Below are 16,130 nucleotides of genomic sequence, written 5' to 3' on the forward strand. Positions count from 1 at the left end.
TATTTACTTTATTCGAATTTATTTATTCAATATGCAATCATAAAATAAAGGCAAAAGTTAACAAAAATAATAGATATAAAATATCATTTTATTAATATAATTCTTATTACATTTACAATGGGGTAAAACTAAATACGCGGGAAAAAAAAACTACCAGAAAACCTGCCTACCTGGGGTAAAACTAAAAAAAACCACCAGAAAACCTAACTTCCTGTGGTAAAACTAAAAGAAATCCATAAGAAAACCAGCCTTCATGTGGTAAAACAAAAAAAAAAAAAAACGCAAGAAAACAAACCTCCCCGGAGTAAATCTAAATCTGCACATTTAATTTTACCTTTGGGATAAAACTAAATCTGTTTCGTTTTACCCCAAGAAGGCTGCTCACCAATTATTTTTTACCCCAAGATTGACCTCTTTTCACACCAAACCCTAAAAATAATATATATAAAAGAAGGAAAAGAAGGAGATTCATATGGGGAGATAGTGAGGAGGAGAGTGAGATGGTGTGAGGAAATGGGGAAGTTTGGAGGTGTATTTATATGAGGAGATTGTAACATAGGTTATATCTACCATAAATATAGTCAAAAAATGTGTAAAACAAAGTAAAAAAAACGTGCAAAACCAATTAAAATCACTTGACCAAAGTCCAAAAAACGTGTATTCTTGAGCTCTGACCAACCGGCCAACCTGCGTGAGTTAACTCGTGCAAATGCCAGTGGTGTGTGACTTAACTCACGCAGGGGTATATCTAGAAATTCAGTTGGGCGCGAGTGTTTTGTGTTGGGAGAAGAGCAGAATTCATGAAGTAATTGATCATCTTAAGGAATGTTCACATGATAAGTTGTAGAGAATTGTTGTTGACACATATGCATTGGCTGAGAAACACGAGTAATTTACCCAAATGCCCCTTGGCAGTTGACTGCCGAATTATGGAACCGGCTGCAGTTAACTACCGAGGAAAACTGAAAACTTCGGCAGTTAATTGTCGATGAAACCTCAAACCTGTTTTTTTTTTTTTTTTTGACAAAAACCATAAATTGTCATTAATAATATTTATTGATTTTGAATGTTTCAATCATTATTTTGGTACGTTTCAAACAATTGCAGTATTATACTTATGCGTATATATCTTAATAAGAATAACATTTAAATCAGTGTAAAAATTAAGCATTGGAATATTGTTTTGCACATTACTTAAATAAAAATAATAATAATAAAAAAATCGTTAAAATAATTGTGCACAACGATTTTTTTTAAGGTATAATATGTTGTTATATTTTCTACATTAAAATAATTGTGCACAAAGATTTTTTTTTATTTAAGTAATTTGCAAAACAATATTCAAATGCTTAATTTTTACACTTATTGAAATGTTTTTTGAGTACTTAAATGCTCTTTATTTTTTTGGTCAAGATTTAAATGATATTCTTATTAATATATATATATATATATATATATATATATATATATATATATGCATAAGTATAATACTGCAATTGTTTGAAACGTACAAAATAATCATTGAAACATTCAAAATCAATAAATATTATTAATGATAATTTATGGTTTTTGTCAAAAAAAAAAAACAGGTTTGAGGTTTCCTCGGCAGTTAACTGCCGAAGTTTTCAGTTTTCCTCGGCAGTTAACTGCAGCCGGTTCCATAATTTGACAGTTAACTGCCGAGAGATATTTAAATAAATTATTTGTGTTTATCAGCCAATGCATATGTGTCAACAACAATTCTCTGTTGTAAGTGCATGGTTTCTATCGCATAGTAAAATTTATGGATCTATGTGAACTAGTGTTAATTATTGATCTTAGATTTTCACATGTGGGTTTATTTTTGGAAGAAAAAAAAATTAACAATAGTTTAAAAGTACCTTATAATTTTGGTTTCCATCACAAATATCAATCCCAAGCCCTTGCGTTGTTATAAACTCAACACTTTAAAGGCAATGTATACTATTGTATCTTATGACCTCTTTAGGGCGTTGCATAAACGTATTTTGAACCAATTAAACCTTTTATAGCTTGCTCCTTCGACAAAATTCGCTAAGAGCAATTACTCTATATCGCCTCAAAGCAATCTAGAATATTTTCATGAATTGATTAAAAGGGGACCAAACTCCACAAATTGATTAAAATGTAGACTAAAATTGCAATTAAGTCTAGAAAAAACTTATTTCCATTTCAATTTTTGGTCTACAAGATTATTTTTTTTCCTGTTGAAGCATGGGATTCTTATCTTTCCGTTGGTTTTGTAACATCAAACTTGCCATGTGGGAGAAGCTCCACAGTCTTTATTGATTAAGAGCTTTTGTCCGTTGAATCTCATACAAAGATGTAACGTTCATGGTCAATTCAATTTTATGTTTCTTTTCCATTTTTCATTCCATATTCTTTGATTTTTTTTTTCCTTTCCTTCTTTTACTTTAAGGTAAAATGTTCATTAGAAGTTAAGTAGTCATGAACTTAATAGCACACGGAGGGTGACAATTAAAATAAAGGATGCTTTTTGGACTGAAACAGTATTGTTACGCTCAATATTCAATAGAAGTGGCAATGCAACTATACAAGGTAGGATTAGCAAAAAAAAAAAACTATACATGGTAGGATAATGGCTAGAATCATACTATATAGTATATAGATATGCAGATGACAAAATATAATTTTAGGTTTGTCGCAAGATTTCTGGTGCAATATTTTTTATACTTAGAAGTTATGACTTATGACATGAAAGATAAAAAAACTCAAGTTCTGATTTTGCTACTTTTATCAACAAGCCTACACTCAACATTCATGGAGTTGAGGTCAATTTGAGACGTAAAACATCATAAGTACTACTAAAATAAAATACAAATGAAGTACTTGTCAAGCACAGATACGAACACAAACCCGACATGACACAGGCATCCGATACGCCGATTCCACTAATAATTTGAGAAAATCACATAATTTGTTAGAGTCTCACATTGGATAAGAGATGACCTGATAATGCGTATATAAGTGGGTGCAATCATCACCTCACAAGCTTTGTGGAATTGTGTTAAGTTCAACCACAATTTCTAATATGGTATCATAGTCTCCTCTAAGATCCGTTGGACCACATGCTATCACACCACCCATCATTCATGTCTACGCTCTAGATGTATGTACAGTCCTGGGCGTTAGGCCCAACCACTACGCTCTAGATGTATGTACACAGTCTTGGATGTTAGGCCCAACCATAATTTCTAAGATAATTTTGTGTAATTATATGTAGTGTCCGACACCAAGACACGCCTAATCTGAGGAGTGTCGGTGCTTCATAAAGGAACCAAATTTGATTTCAAAACCAAAGGCAGAAATATGAAAGGAGTTCAATTTTGCATAAAGCATCACACATAGGTCAATTTGGACTGAATCTTGTAGTTTCCTTGAGCTCTTCTCCTCTTCCAATCTTGCATTTATGCAATATGTATTTTTTGTTACATATGCATAATGGAGTTGTGATTTGTAACTGTTGCTGCATTTATTTTTCTTGTTTATGCGCTTCTAATTTGAGTGGTTTCACATTTATTTTGCACTTCTGTCATATGTGATTCTGGTTTAGGGTCCTTTACCTAATTATCAATCTAAAATATTGTCTATGCGTTACGTGGAAGCATAATTCACATTTCTGGTTAAGCGTTACATTATTCTATTTTCGTGTCAATTTGTAAAATTCTGTTCTTTACATGTGTATGTGCTGATGCTCTTAATTCTTGAAGGTTTCCTAATTGCTTATGAATCAACATGTCGCTGCTTGTAAATTCAACAGGTCGAATTGTAGTGTGCACAACTGGATTAAGTCGTGCACGATACATAAATTTTATCATATGTTGGATTAAAAATATTTAACCAATCTTATAGTGGACGGCATACATATAATCTTCTCATCTCCCCTTTCCCTGCATATCAGAATCCACACCTCTACACATCATTTATAGTAGTAATTCATTCAACAATGATAAGAACCCAGTAAATATAAATCAAAGAAAAGATGTGGAACATTTCTGTAGATAGACTGAGGAAAAATTGAAAAGAATCTACCATTGTATTCAGTTCCATCTTTGAAAAACTGAAACCATAAGAGCACAACACAGCCACAATAATATAGATTACAAAAGGAGGAGGAAAACCAAAACCTTGATCTAAAAAAAAATAAAAAATAGACAAACCCAAAAACCAAGTCATTTCATTGAAGGGATCTTCCAAAACAAGCAAACACACTTTTCCAAACGTAAACCATTTACAGCTACATCCCTTCTCTATTGACTCTTGTTTGTGCAAAGAAAAGGTTTTGTTTTAATTTTTTTACTTCCTTTTCCCTTCAAGCAAAACTATGCTGCAATAGCTGTCCCTTTACGAAAGGAATAATCTTGTCCTTGAATCTTGTTTGAAGAATTAGATTTTCTATGCTCTTTATTCCTCAAAGCTTTCATAGATGAAGAAAGGTTCATATTCTTCTCCTTCAATTCATCTATCTCTATTTGTTCTTGCCTACACTCTTCACTACAAAAAGGTGTGTCACCCCTGCACAAATTAAAAATCAATCATCAAATTCATAACCTTAAAAAAACATTGATCATGAACATCTTCATAAGGGTCTTTTAAGGAACAAATATTTCAATAAAAAAAAAAAACATGGGCTTACCTATACATGAAGATATCTTTGTTGCCACCAAGTGGTTTGTTACAAAGAGAACAAGCTTCAAGGAAGTGAGGTTGGTGATCTTCAAATCTAGTATCATAAAATCTTCCAGATCTAGGTGAAGAAACATAAAGGTTCTTGAAACTAGTATTATTGGCATAACCCATGGTTATCATAGATTTTGTAACAAAACTATTGCCACGATAACTTGCAACATCCATGTCTTTTAAGGAAGCTAAACCGTGGTCTTGTTCTAAGTAACAAAGTTTTATTGATGAGTCCATGAGTTTATTAAAATTGAAAGGGTTTTAGTTTTGTTTGAGGAAATGAAATTTGTAGAGAGAGTGAAGGGAGTAAGAGAAAATGGTAAGAGATTGGTTGATATATATAAAGAGATGGGTTTTAGAAACAAACGGTTTGGTATTAAAAATTATGAAAAAGAAGGAAAATGATGTGTAAACAACGGCATGTTAGAAGGAATCCATTGGCCAAAACTACTTGAATCAGCACCGTTGAAAATAATTTTAGATATTTATTTAGAGTGGAAAATTATAAAGGTGGGGACCATGTGGGACCCAAAGTGGAAGAGTGGTCCCACGTGGATGGAAACGACAAAAGAATCTAATATGGGAAAAAGCTAAGGGGAATTTAATGACGTTTGTTCAAGAACCTAGAGTGAGAGGAAGCAATGTTTTGGTTTTGGTTTTAGGGAAAAAGTGAAACCGTGGAGGGAAAATAATTGTCGTACCACTAATGTCATCCCACTTGCATTCAAAGGGCGTTACTATACTCCACAAATTAAACCTTCTATTTCTTTTGAGGTCAATATGAAATATCTAAAATATCTAATGGCTCCCAACCTTAAATATCTAAATTCCCTTTTAATCTCAACCATTAAATCAACTTAATCTAATGGCTCCCATTTATTAAATTAAAAAAATATCTAAAATAAGACACATGCAATTTCTTCTATGATACCGCTTCCTAGACTTGTTGTTTGGATTTCCTTTTTTTAGGTGGTAATCATAATAAAAAATTGTAATGTTGAACCTTTAATCAGTGTGATGAAATTAGTCAATCAAGTTGGAATTTATGTGGCCTTGCACCACTATCATAATCGATTATCTATGTTCATCGATCAATTAAGTTGTATAAGATCATAATTCTATATGAAGATTAATGAGAGATAGCAAATAAAAGATTCATGAAAGAGGCTTTCAAAAAAAAAATATTCACGAGAGAGATTCAATTGAAGGATGAACACAAACAATTGAGGGTTTAAAGAGATAGAAAAGGAGGTACTAAGGTGAGAAAAACACATTTGGTGTTATCGTACACTTTTGAGTGAACAATTATTAGCCTCTAAGTTAAAATCAAATTAATGGTTAAGATTTGGTGCAAATCTTATGACTTACACCTTAATGAAGATGTATCAAATGAGAGCACTATTTAGAATGAGATATGATAGAGTTAAATTAAATCACAATCCTTAGATCCATCTTTATTACGTTACTTCATTTTTAAAATTGCAGCCTACAATCTTTTTCATTCCCTTCATTTCCCCCTTTTGCTTTCTTCTCTCGCCTTCTCATCCCGCAGTTGGTGTTTCTTTCATCTCTAAAACTGCAGCCGTTAATCTTTTTTTTTTTCTTCAGATCTTGGACAAGGCAATTTTGATGCATCATCGCGGTAGTCATCTTTTGCTAAATGCACCTTGTATCCAAAGTCAGGAGAGGCTTCCAGTCCTATAGAGGGTAGCAAAAGGAACTCTGGTTGTGCCGATTTTGAAGAATTCTGCTACTAGAAATTTTTTGGATTCACACGTTTAGAATATTGGTGGTCATTCGATCAAGATCAAACTATCCAAATCAAGCTTTATATTTATTTATATCATAAAATAAAAATTAAGAAATGCATTGTTTAAACACTCATTTTAACCGAACAAATTCAATTTCTCAAATGTATAAAGTGGAAATCCGAATTCCCTTGTGTCACGTGTCTAGGAAAATGAATCGAATTTTTTATTAAAAAAAATTGCGATCACATTATTTTGCTTACCCTAATTTCATAGAGAAAATAAACCATAAATAAATATTCAACAAATATCATGTGCTGGTCTATGAAAATGATGGACACTCTTCCTTAATCCTTAGTGTTTGGAGCTTAATGTCAATCACAATTAAGACCAGGCACTTCAGACTATACAATCCATATTTTACATCTTGAGTACAATGGTAAGGTGTGTGGGAGATATAATTTTGAACCTCCACATTGACTCCTAATGTAATGGGACTTTTGAAATATCTTACTGTGGCGTGGTGGACTGAAAAACTGGATCCAGATTCTAGAATAATGATAATATTACCACTGAACAAAAATAAAATATTAAATATAATAAATATTCAGGGGCGGAGCTATCCCCCAGCTAGCCTGGGCTAGTGCTCAGGCTCAGCTTCAACTTTCTTTGTAGCAAGTCCAACCATTATGAGAATTTTTAGCTTTTCCTGCGGATTTTTGTGTAAATTCTGCAGGAAACACATTTTCTGCAGATTTTGTCAATGATTTAGGTTCCGCAGGAAAGATATATCCGTAGGAAATGTGAAATTATCTGCAGAAAATATGAAATTATTCGCAGAAAGGAAGTAACGTTTTGCGATAAATTTTTTGCCCAAGCTCTATAAAATTGCTGGCTCCGTCACTGTAAATATTAGTATACTATTACACTATATATATTACTATTTATCAAATTTCTATCATTATTTTATATTATTTGAAAATGACATTATTGTAAAATACTTTTTTTTTTTAAGAAACTATGTAAAATACTTGATAACTTTAATCAATTATGCATTATTGAATTTTTTTTATTTGTTTGAAAGTGACCTTTAATGTAAATAGATGATAGCATCAATCTAATTTTTTTTTTGTTTGAGGGGGGCATCAATCTATTATGCATATGTAACTGCAGGTATTTATTATTATTTGATAGCGAGCTTAATGTAAACTAATTCATTAAATAATAACATTTCTCAATTATGTATAATTGCACATGTAAGACATGATTTGAACATTTCAAGGTTGCCGTTTTTCTTTTTATTCACACATATTAAAAAAAAAATATAAAATATAATTAATACTTTTATTTTATATTTTAAGTATTACACTTGAAAAAGAAAAACGAATTATTAAGTATTAGCGAGTCACCCACCCATAAAGCAGAAATTATTTGAATATGTGTGCATTTAGGATCTGACCATCATTGGTTTGATACATTATCATTCTTTAGTACTCCATTTTAAGGATCAATAATATGCATAAATTTTGACACAGTTGGGATCACACGACTATGATGCTTATGTGCTTGTGTCCAAAATCAGATCCACCACTTCTTATTGTTGTGCCATAAACCTTTACTGCCCTCCAATCACAATCTTTTGCCCAATGCCCATCATGTTGATGATGCAATGGCTGTGCTAGTTTTAGGATTTCGTGATCTTTAGTTATTTTTTATACGCTTAGGACAAATTAGAACTACGGTGCTCTTTTCCCCTAATTAAAGTGAAGATTATTAATACAGACTTGCACTATAATATAATACTCACTACTCAGCCCACTGAGCACGAGACAGTTGTTGCTATTGTTTGTTTCAGCGACCTACATCTACATGTGTGATTATTATGATGGTAGCCTTATTGAACACCAATCGTCGATATACGAATTTAAGGATACTTTTAAACAAACTTTGATGTTAAAGTCAGTACGAGACCGAACAAGTATTAAGTCTTTTAAGTGTCGAGTATGGGTCTTTATCAATCTAAAACAATATGTATTCAATTCAAGTATGTCCATTAACAAATATAATTATGAACTATGTTAGAGGACTTCAACATAATTATATATAGGCTAAAGTTAACATTTAATTTATTTATATCTTGATATCAGACATGGTATGTTGTTCCGTTCCATGTGTTTGTCATACATTCATAGTATGTATTTTGAGCTCACACATGTCATGCTTTTTTATTGACACGTTCTACCCCTCATGTGCTCCAGAATCTCATGATTCAGTAAATGTAAATACAAATAGTCATGCTCCAGAATTTGGTGTTGATGAAGAAGAACTAATTCGTTTGTTTAAAGAGGAGGACTTGAAAAATTCAGTTTCCAATTTTGGTTGAGTCACTCGTATCTATCTATCTATCTAACTAAACTTTCATACTAATGCCATGTGGCTTTCTCTCCTTTTCTTTTAATCACTCTTTCATAACTCTTCAATTATAACTCTCCTTTTCTTTTAATCACTCTTTCATAACTCTTCAATTATAAAATGGTTGATTTAATTGTCACAACTATAGGGATTTTTTTTTATTACTCATCTCCATGAATTATATGTAACTGCCAAAAAGTTAAGGATTTTTAAAGTCTCAACTATGAAGGGTTTTGTGCGCTAACTTTTGTTTTCTCTAAAAATATCATTTGGTTTTCAAAGTTCATACAATGAAAGGGTTTTAGTATTTAGTGTGACATAAATATTTTTAAATATGTAACTGCCAAAATCCTTCAAAACAACATAAATGTATGCAATTTCTCAACAAAAAAAAAAAACATATGTAACTGCTAAATGCAAGCACGGGTTATTAGCCAGAGGAATTGTGATTCAATGATTTGTGACTTCTTCCACTACCAATTCTTTTATTTCCTTCAATTACCTGGGTTTTCTTTTCCTTCCTTCCTTCCATCTACTTGCTACATTCTATCTTCTCTATCTCTATTTTTATATACATGCATTCTAAGATGCATTTGGATGATATGTGACCTCACCAAAACTCCCTCATTCTAACTAATCTAAAGGTACACTATCCAACTTATAAATATATAATTCTTATTTTAATACTAAATTAAACAGGTGCTAAATATTTTTAGTATATAAAAGTTTTTGTGTTTAGTGATCGTCCCATTCTCCAAGCACCTATTGAATGATACTCTTTGATTTTTATTATATAGAAATTTTCACAAATATTTTAGACTATTCAATGATTTTTGTGGGAGAATATAGACTAAAGTTACACTATAATATAGATAATATAGATAGATTGATCAAATTCTTATGACCCTACTTTTTTTCATCTTTCATTGTCATTTATTTAATTGTATTGTTTGTGTGTATAGCTATCTTTCTCATGTAAATGTAGATAAGAGGATAAAGGACATTTACATTTTTGTTTTTGACGCATCATTGCTACTTGAGAAGTCTTTAAGAAATGTTTGAAAAATGACCGTTCATGTAAGTATATTCCTTAACCTTAATATTTGCATCAATTAAATTAAAAATTATTGAATTTATATGGAGATTAATTTATATATTGTTGATATGTGTAATGTTTAATAGTTTTTATATTTAAAGGTAAATTCATTGTGTTTTAAAATTATTTTATACTAAATAGTGCTAATTGTTATCATCTATTATGCTTTTATTTTCATCCTCCTATTTGACTATCTTTTATATGTTATCTAATAGTGTATATGTGTTTATGTAACCTAAAATTATTTATTCCATTGTTGTTCTTATTGGTTTTAAATTACATGTGTGTCTTGGTGCTTTGTTGACTTAGAGAAAGAGGATATTGGAGGCATTCAATCACAGCAAAAAGTTTGATTAATCTCCGAATTTAAAATGTGTATCATTTGTAAGAGATGTAACTCAACTTGGATAAGTTTGGATTTTGATGTCATATATTCGGAAAAAAATTGAAAGAATATTTGAAAATATTAGTCTAATATTAATGTTTTGTATATAGGTGTGAATCTTGGTTAAAAGATTAATTGAGTTAAAATGAGTTGAGCAGTTAAAAGTTCAGGTTTCAAGTCACCGCAAGAAGACAAATATTAACATAACAGTTAACATACTAACATTTCATGTTAGAAAAAAGCATAAATCTTTCATATCTTTTTCTTTTAGGTTTTAACTTAATTGGTGTGTCTTCTATATATTTTGAACTTATTTTTTTAAATAACTTCATTATTATTTGAATCAAATTAATAATCGTGTAAATTGTGGCTTTGAATAAGTTGATGATGACATAGATAAAATTTATTTCCCCAAAAATTATACCACATTTATTGTTGCTATTTGTTATAATGTATAGAAATTACTACTAACTAGACCAAAAAAAAAAAAAAATACTACTAATCATTTTATTTTTTACCTTTTCTTGAAGAAACACATCACTTATTACTTATAAATAAGTTTTACAATAAAAGTTAGCCTTAAAATGCATTTTTGGTCCTCATATTTTTTTAAATGAATTTTAGTCTGATTTAAAAAATACATTTTTATTCCCTTAGTTTAAACTTTTTTCAGAACTTCAATCCCTCATTTTATTTTGGATTTTTTTATGACGCGGTTTATTCATTTATGACGTGACATCATTTATTAGGATATTTTAGCTAATATGAATATTCAGTTTGACATACCAAAGCCTTCATTTTTAACTTATTTCTTAAGCACTTTTTTAGAAACCAAACAAAGAGTTCTGCACAAAACAAGGAGTCCAATGATAGAAATCAAGAGTTCAAAAAGTTATTTACAGGACCAAAACAAACACCTCAAAAACCAAACATAGATTATAAGCTAAGGGACAAAATACATAATTGGATTAAGCCAACAAAGATGAAGATCAAAGTCAAGTCCGGATTGAATGATTAGGAGCCTTGGAAATTATTTCAGTTACGATTTATTAGTCTTAAAAATAGAAATTTACCGTTTTATTACGAGTATAAATGTATTAGTCATAATTTATTTTTATTTTTGTTAATATTTTATTAAAATTAAAACAATTTAATAATAATATCTTTTCATTTTCTGGTCTTGATAAATTAATCATGATGGTTTTTTTTTTTTGTGGTGAAGTTGAAAATTATAACATCAATAGAATAAATAGATGTCTATTTTAATCAACTTCATATCTAATCATACATAAATCAATTAAGTAAGATATGAAGCAATATACATTAAAAAAAGAAGAACATAAGCAATATGTAGATAGTTTTAGAAAAATATTGTCTAAAACCAATAAATCCGATGTTATGCTTATCTTACAATCAAAATTTGGATTATTAGAGGATTAACACGCAAAAAATTTAAACAAATATACTAATATATAGGAGGATTTCACAAATGGGAGAGATGAAGAAGAGAGGGTGTGAACACTTTTTGGGTTTGATATTGTATTTTGCGTTTGTATAAATATAAGATAACTCGACCTAATTTTTAATAAATTAGTGACCAAGAAGAAAAATGACGTAATTTTTTAAATAAATTCAATCACTATATGTGATTACCTGATAAAAATATTATTTTTGTCATTTGTACAAATGTTACATATATTTTAATTCTAATGAAATTGCACGGGTTATACACCTAGTTATACATACTAAGAAAATAAATGTCTAAATCACTTTTATCCGAGTCATTATTAATAAATGCCACAGGAGAGGGGAATGGAAAAAAGCTCAAAATTCCAAAGTATTATAGTAATTCGATGAGCCATATTATAGTAATACGACATCAAAGTATTTCGTTTTAATCGTATCAAGTGGATTTGGTGAATGAACTCTTAGGTTATTGGATTATTAAAATGTGTGGTAGTAACTAAGTTGTGTAGGATATAAAGGGATTTGGTTATTTGTATATTGGTTGAATCATGAGTGAAGGCTTTGATAGTTGCTTATATATCAACCGTACGTGTTTCATATTTTTTAATATCGATCGTGTTTTTTGAATTTTTGATGATCGATATAATTTAAACATAGGTAAAATGAGAGTTTTAGAGCGTGTGAAAATAAATTATCTTTCATTTTTATTCCATTTTTATTATTTTGACATAAATATCTCAACAAACTTTTAATTGTTATTTTAAAATATTTAATATTTATTTTAATTTTTGTTTTTTACGATTAATTGTTATGTCTTTTTTAGTTATACAATTATTTATATTTTAACGCTTTATTGTTTGTTTATCTTTTTAAGTTTAAACATAACACCCTTTTTTTTACAAAAGTTCAAATATAAAACTTACTGAGATCTAGAGCTTACACCAACAATATATAAGGAATGTATTGTGTATTTGTGACTGAAATTACACCATTAAATTTATATGTGTAGAGAAAATATATATGGCAACCAACAACCAAAAATCAACGAAGTGTAAACAATAGTCACAATCGAACCAAAGAACAACAAGATAAAGAGAGTAGATGTTTATCCATTTCAGTCCCACAATGACATATATATGGGGGAGACTGCATCTCTCTAATCTACTATCAAAGAGTCATTACAAAGAGATACAATAGAGTTACCAGAAATTAACTTCAACAAGTTTCCAAGGGAAAAATTAATTTATACTCTTTTCCAAATTTCATCCTGCATTTAAGATACTCAATGATTTCTCTAGTCAAAATATTTTCTGTGTGTTTTTCAACTCTAAAATCTATTCCAAAAAGAATCAACCTTAGCCTTTAATTTTTTAATGATCTCCTCTTTTGATCTTTCAAGATTAAACAAAGTTGCTTACAAATCTCTCACTCACAAGTATTTTCCATCCCATGAATCTCCCCTAAAAGGCTCCAATCCTTTTTCAAGAGTAGTCCCCTCTTTTGGTTGCTATAGATTCACATCTTTCTAACCCTTTGAATCTCGCTAAAAGATCATCAACTATTGGCCTCTAACTTTTCTAAAAGTTCTCTCTAAGGGTCTCATCTGATTCCATGCAAAAGAATGATAAAAGGCTTAAATAAAGGTTCAGACCCAGCGTCATGTGCCTCATGCAGGACCAGTGATAAGTGCCAGAAAGTAGTTAATTACATGTTACAATTAAAGCACTTTTGTTACTTGTCTTACAAGTTATTTAGGGAAAATCCAAGAAAAAGATGAACAATTTTCTTATTACACTTTTTATATCTTACTCTATCCATTTGTGCAGGAATTGAACGTCAAGACACTAAAAAAGAAAGAAAAACAAGGGTTTGTGAAAAAGTCAACTTGCCATGGCGAGTGAATTACTCGCGAGGCGAGCATGAAGATGAGTTCAAGGTGAGTAGAAGCAGAGAGTACCAGAGGCAACTCGCCACCAACCTGCCATGGTGAGTTCATGGCGAGCTAACTTGCCATGGCGAGTAAAATTACTCGCGAGGCGAGTTAAGGCGGCCTAATCCCTTAAAGCTGACGTGGCAGAAATCCACTGGGAAAGAAAGCTCAACTCACCATGGCGAGCAAATTACTTGCCATGGCGAGTTCAATCAGAACAGGCATAGTATAAAAGGCCATTCACTCATTTAAGAAGGGAAATCATCATAACATATGCCACTTTAGGAAGAGAGAAAAACAGGGGAAACCCAGAGAGACCATTAAGGAGCAAGGGGCAGAAGGATTGAAGGGATTCACAAGATCATTGAGACATCATGGCTTGCTTCCATTCCATCTCTTCTTTTCTCTTTGTAAGGTTACCATGACAATGAGTAGTTAGACTCTTTTTGTTGGGATTAAATGTAATTAACTCTATTAGCATGTATTCCCTTTGATTATGATGTTGTTTGATTTTAATTATCTTATGATGTTGAGGTTATTCTTGTTTTCCATTACAATCTTATGGGTTTGAATTGTTATTGAAAAATACCCTTTGAATTTAGGTTAAAGTAATTCTCTATCAAAGCTTTTGTTCTACACATGGAATTTAGGTTTTGATAATCACTTTGAATATTGGAACTCAAAGCTTTTGTATCGTTTAATAGTTTGAGAAATCAACTATATAACGATACAATCGACTATTGGAAAGTTTAATAGTTTGGGAAATCGACGATTAGACGACTCAATAGAAATCACGACATCATTTGGACACAAATGATGTTATTGAGCAATATGTGATAGTACATATACGTAGGTTGATGAAGTTTAATCCCAGCATAACCATTTCCCTGTTAACTCTCAAATCTTTTATAATTTCATAGTTTTCTAGTTTATGAAACAAAACTTATTACCACCCCATTACTCAGAACGATATAGATTGTTGAACGGCTTAAATATCGCACCAGTCCCTGTGGAGAAGATAACATAAATACTTACTTTTGATACTACATCAACCGGCCCAAGGCTTAGGCTTGGGGTGCGACGACCTAGGCTCCATGCCTGTAGGGGCCTAAAATGTATTTTTGTATATGAAGGGTGTATATAGTAAGCCTCGTTTAACGGAGATGCGTATTGTATGAAACACTATGATGGCCCAAATATTTCAGCCCAGCAACCCTACGCCCTTTCTTTTTTACAACTTAGTAGAATTTCCTTTTCACGGCGCAACGTTTTCATTTAAACACCCTTAGTATTGATGAGGTGATATGATTAATTAATGTGATTTTATATTTTCAAGAATTAAATTGAGTATTTGCTAACATAAAATTAGCAACAATGATATTTAGACATTCTTAATTTTCATACATTCATTTAACATCTCATTTTTTCTTTATATCTCTATTTTTATCACATCATTAAACTTATCACATGTATCACATTAATTTTTCTTATTCTGTCTCTCTCAAAATGTATATTTCTGAGGTGTCAAACAAATATTTTTCTAAAACTAACTACACATTATAGAATAATGTGCAAGTAAAGTTCAGAAAATTTAGGTGGGCTATTGTTTAGCTAGAAAATATTTAGAATACAACTTAAAAGTATATGTAATGAGAATAAAACCACATGATCCTCAACCGATCTTATCTGAGATCTAAAATCTCAAGTTTGTTTATGAAGAGTCTATCTAATTATATTAAAAAATGGTGGAATATACATTAATTTCATCCAATGAAAAAGTAAGTGTTAGAAGGAGTGTTCAAATGTGAATGTTGTTAGCATTCCTATTTGATATATACATATAAGTGAGTGTTGCTAGAATACATAAAGAGAAAACTTTCAAAACAACTTTTTTATAAGATCAAATTTACTACTAAATATTCTTGATATATACATAATGTGATACTGTAACGACAGGAGGGCATTGATCAATTAATTAATTTTGAGGTACGATTTCATTGTTGTCGAAGACACAGAGCAATGTGATAATATTATTTCTGCTCAATAACTAAGCACAATTCCTCTCAAAAATTAAAAATAAACACAATAATAAATCAAACTAACATATTTTTTAGTCATTTTCTCCCTGTGTTTAGAGAAGTATAGCATATCATTTAGAGAAGTTTATTGCGAGTTCAAACTTGGGATTCATCTTATAATAAAATCTTCATGTAATCTTTTATCATCCGAATACTACATACACATACTAGACTATATATACAGCAATCTTTTAAAAGAAATCACATTGAATTTGTAGTGACTGGATACAGTATATTATATAGTACAGACTGTAGAGTATAGAAATAGATCCTCTGTGGCCAAAGCCAAAATAAA

The 16,130-nt window shown here is 30.6% G+C and overlaps 1 protein-coding gene across 1 annotated transcript; it reads right to left on the reverse strand.

Moving 5' to 3' along the window:
- Nucleotides 1-3,986: 3,986 nt before the first annotated feature.
- Nucleotides 3,987-5,053, reverse strand: LOC25493566 (FCS-Like Zinc finger 2). The gene is made up of 2 exons (XM_013602096.3): nucleotides 4,676-5,053; nucleotides 3,987-4,554 (listed from the first exon to the last, which is right to left on the reverse strand). Exons 1-2 carry the CDS (start codon nucleotides 4,954-4,956, stop codon nucleotides 4,362-4,364), a joined length of 474 nt encoding a protein of 157 aa, XP_013457550.1. The 5' UTR covers nucleotides 4,957-5,053; the 3' UTR covers nucleotides 3,987-4,361.
- Between the last annotated feature and the right edge of the window lie 11,077 nt (nucleotides 5,054-16,130).

This window comes from Medicago truncatula, chromosome 4, assembly GCF_003473485.1.
Source record: "Medicago truncatula cultivar Jemalong A17 chromosome 4, MtrunA17r5.0-ANR, whole genome shotgun sequence".
Lineage (NCBI taxonomy): Eukaryota > Viridiplantae > Streptophyta > Magnoliopsida > Fabales > Fabaceae > Medicago > Medicago truncatula.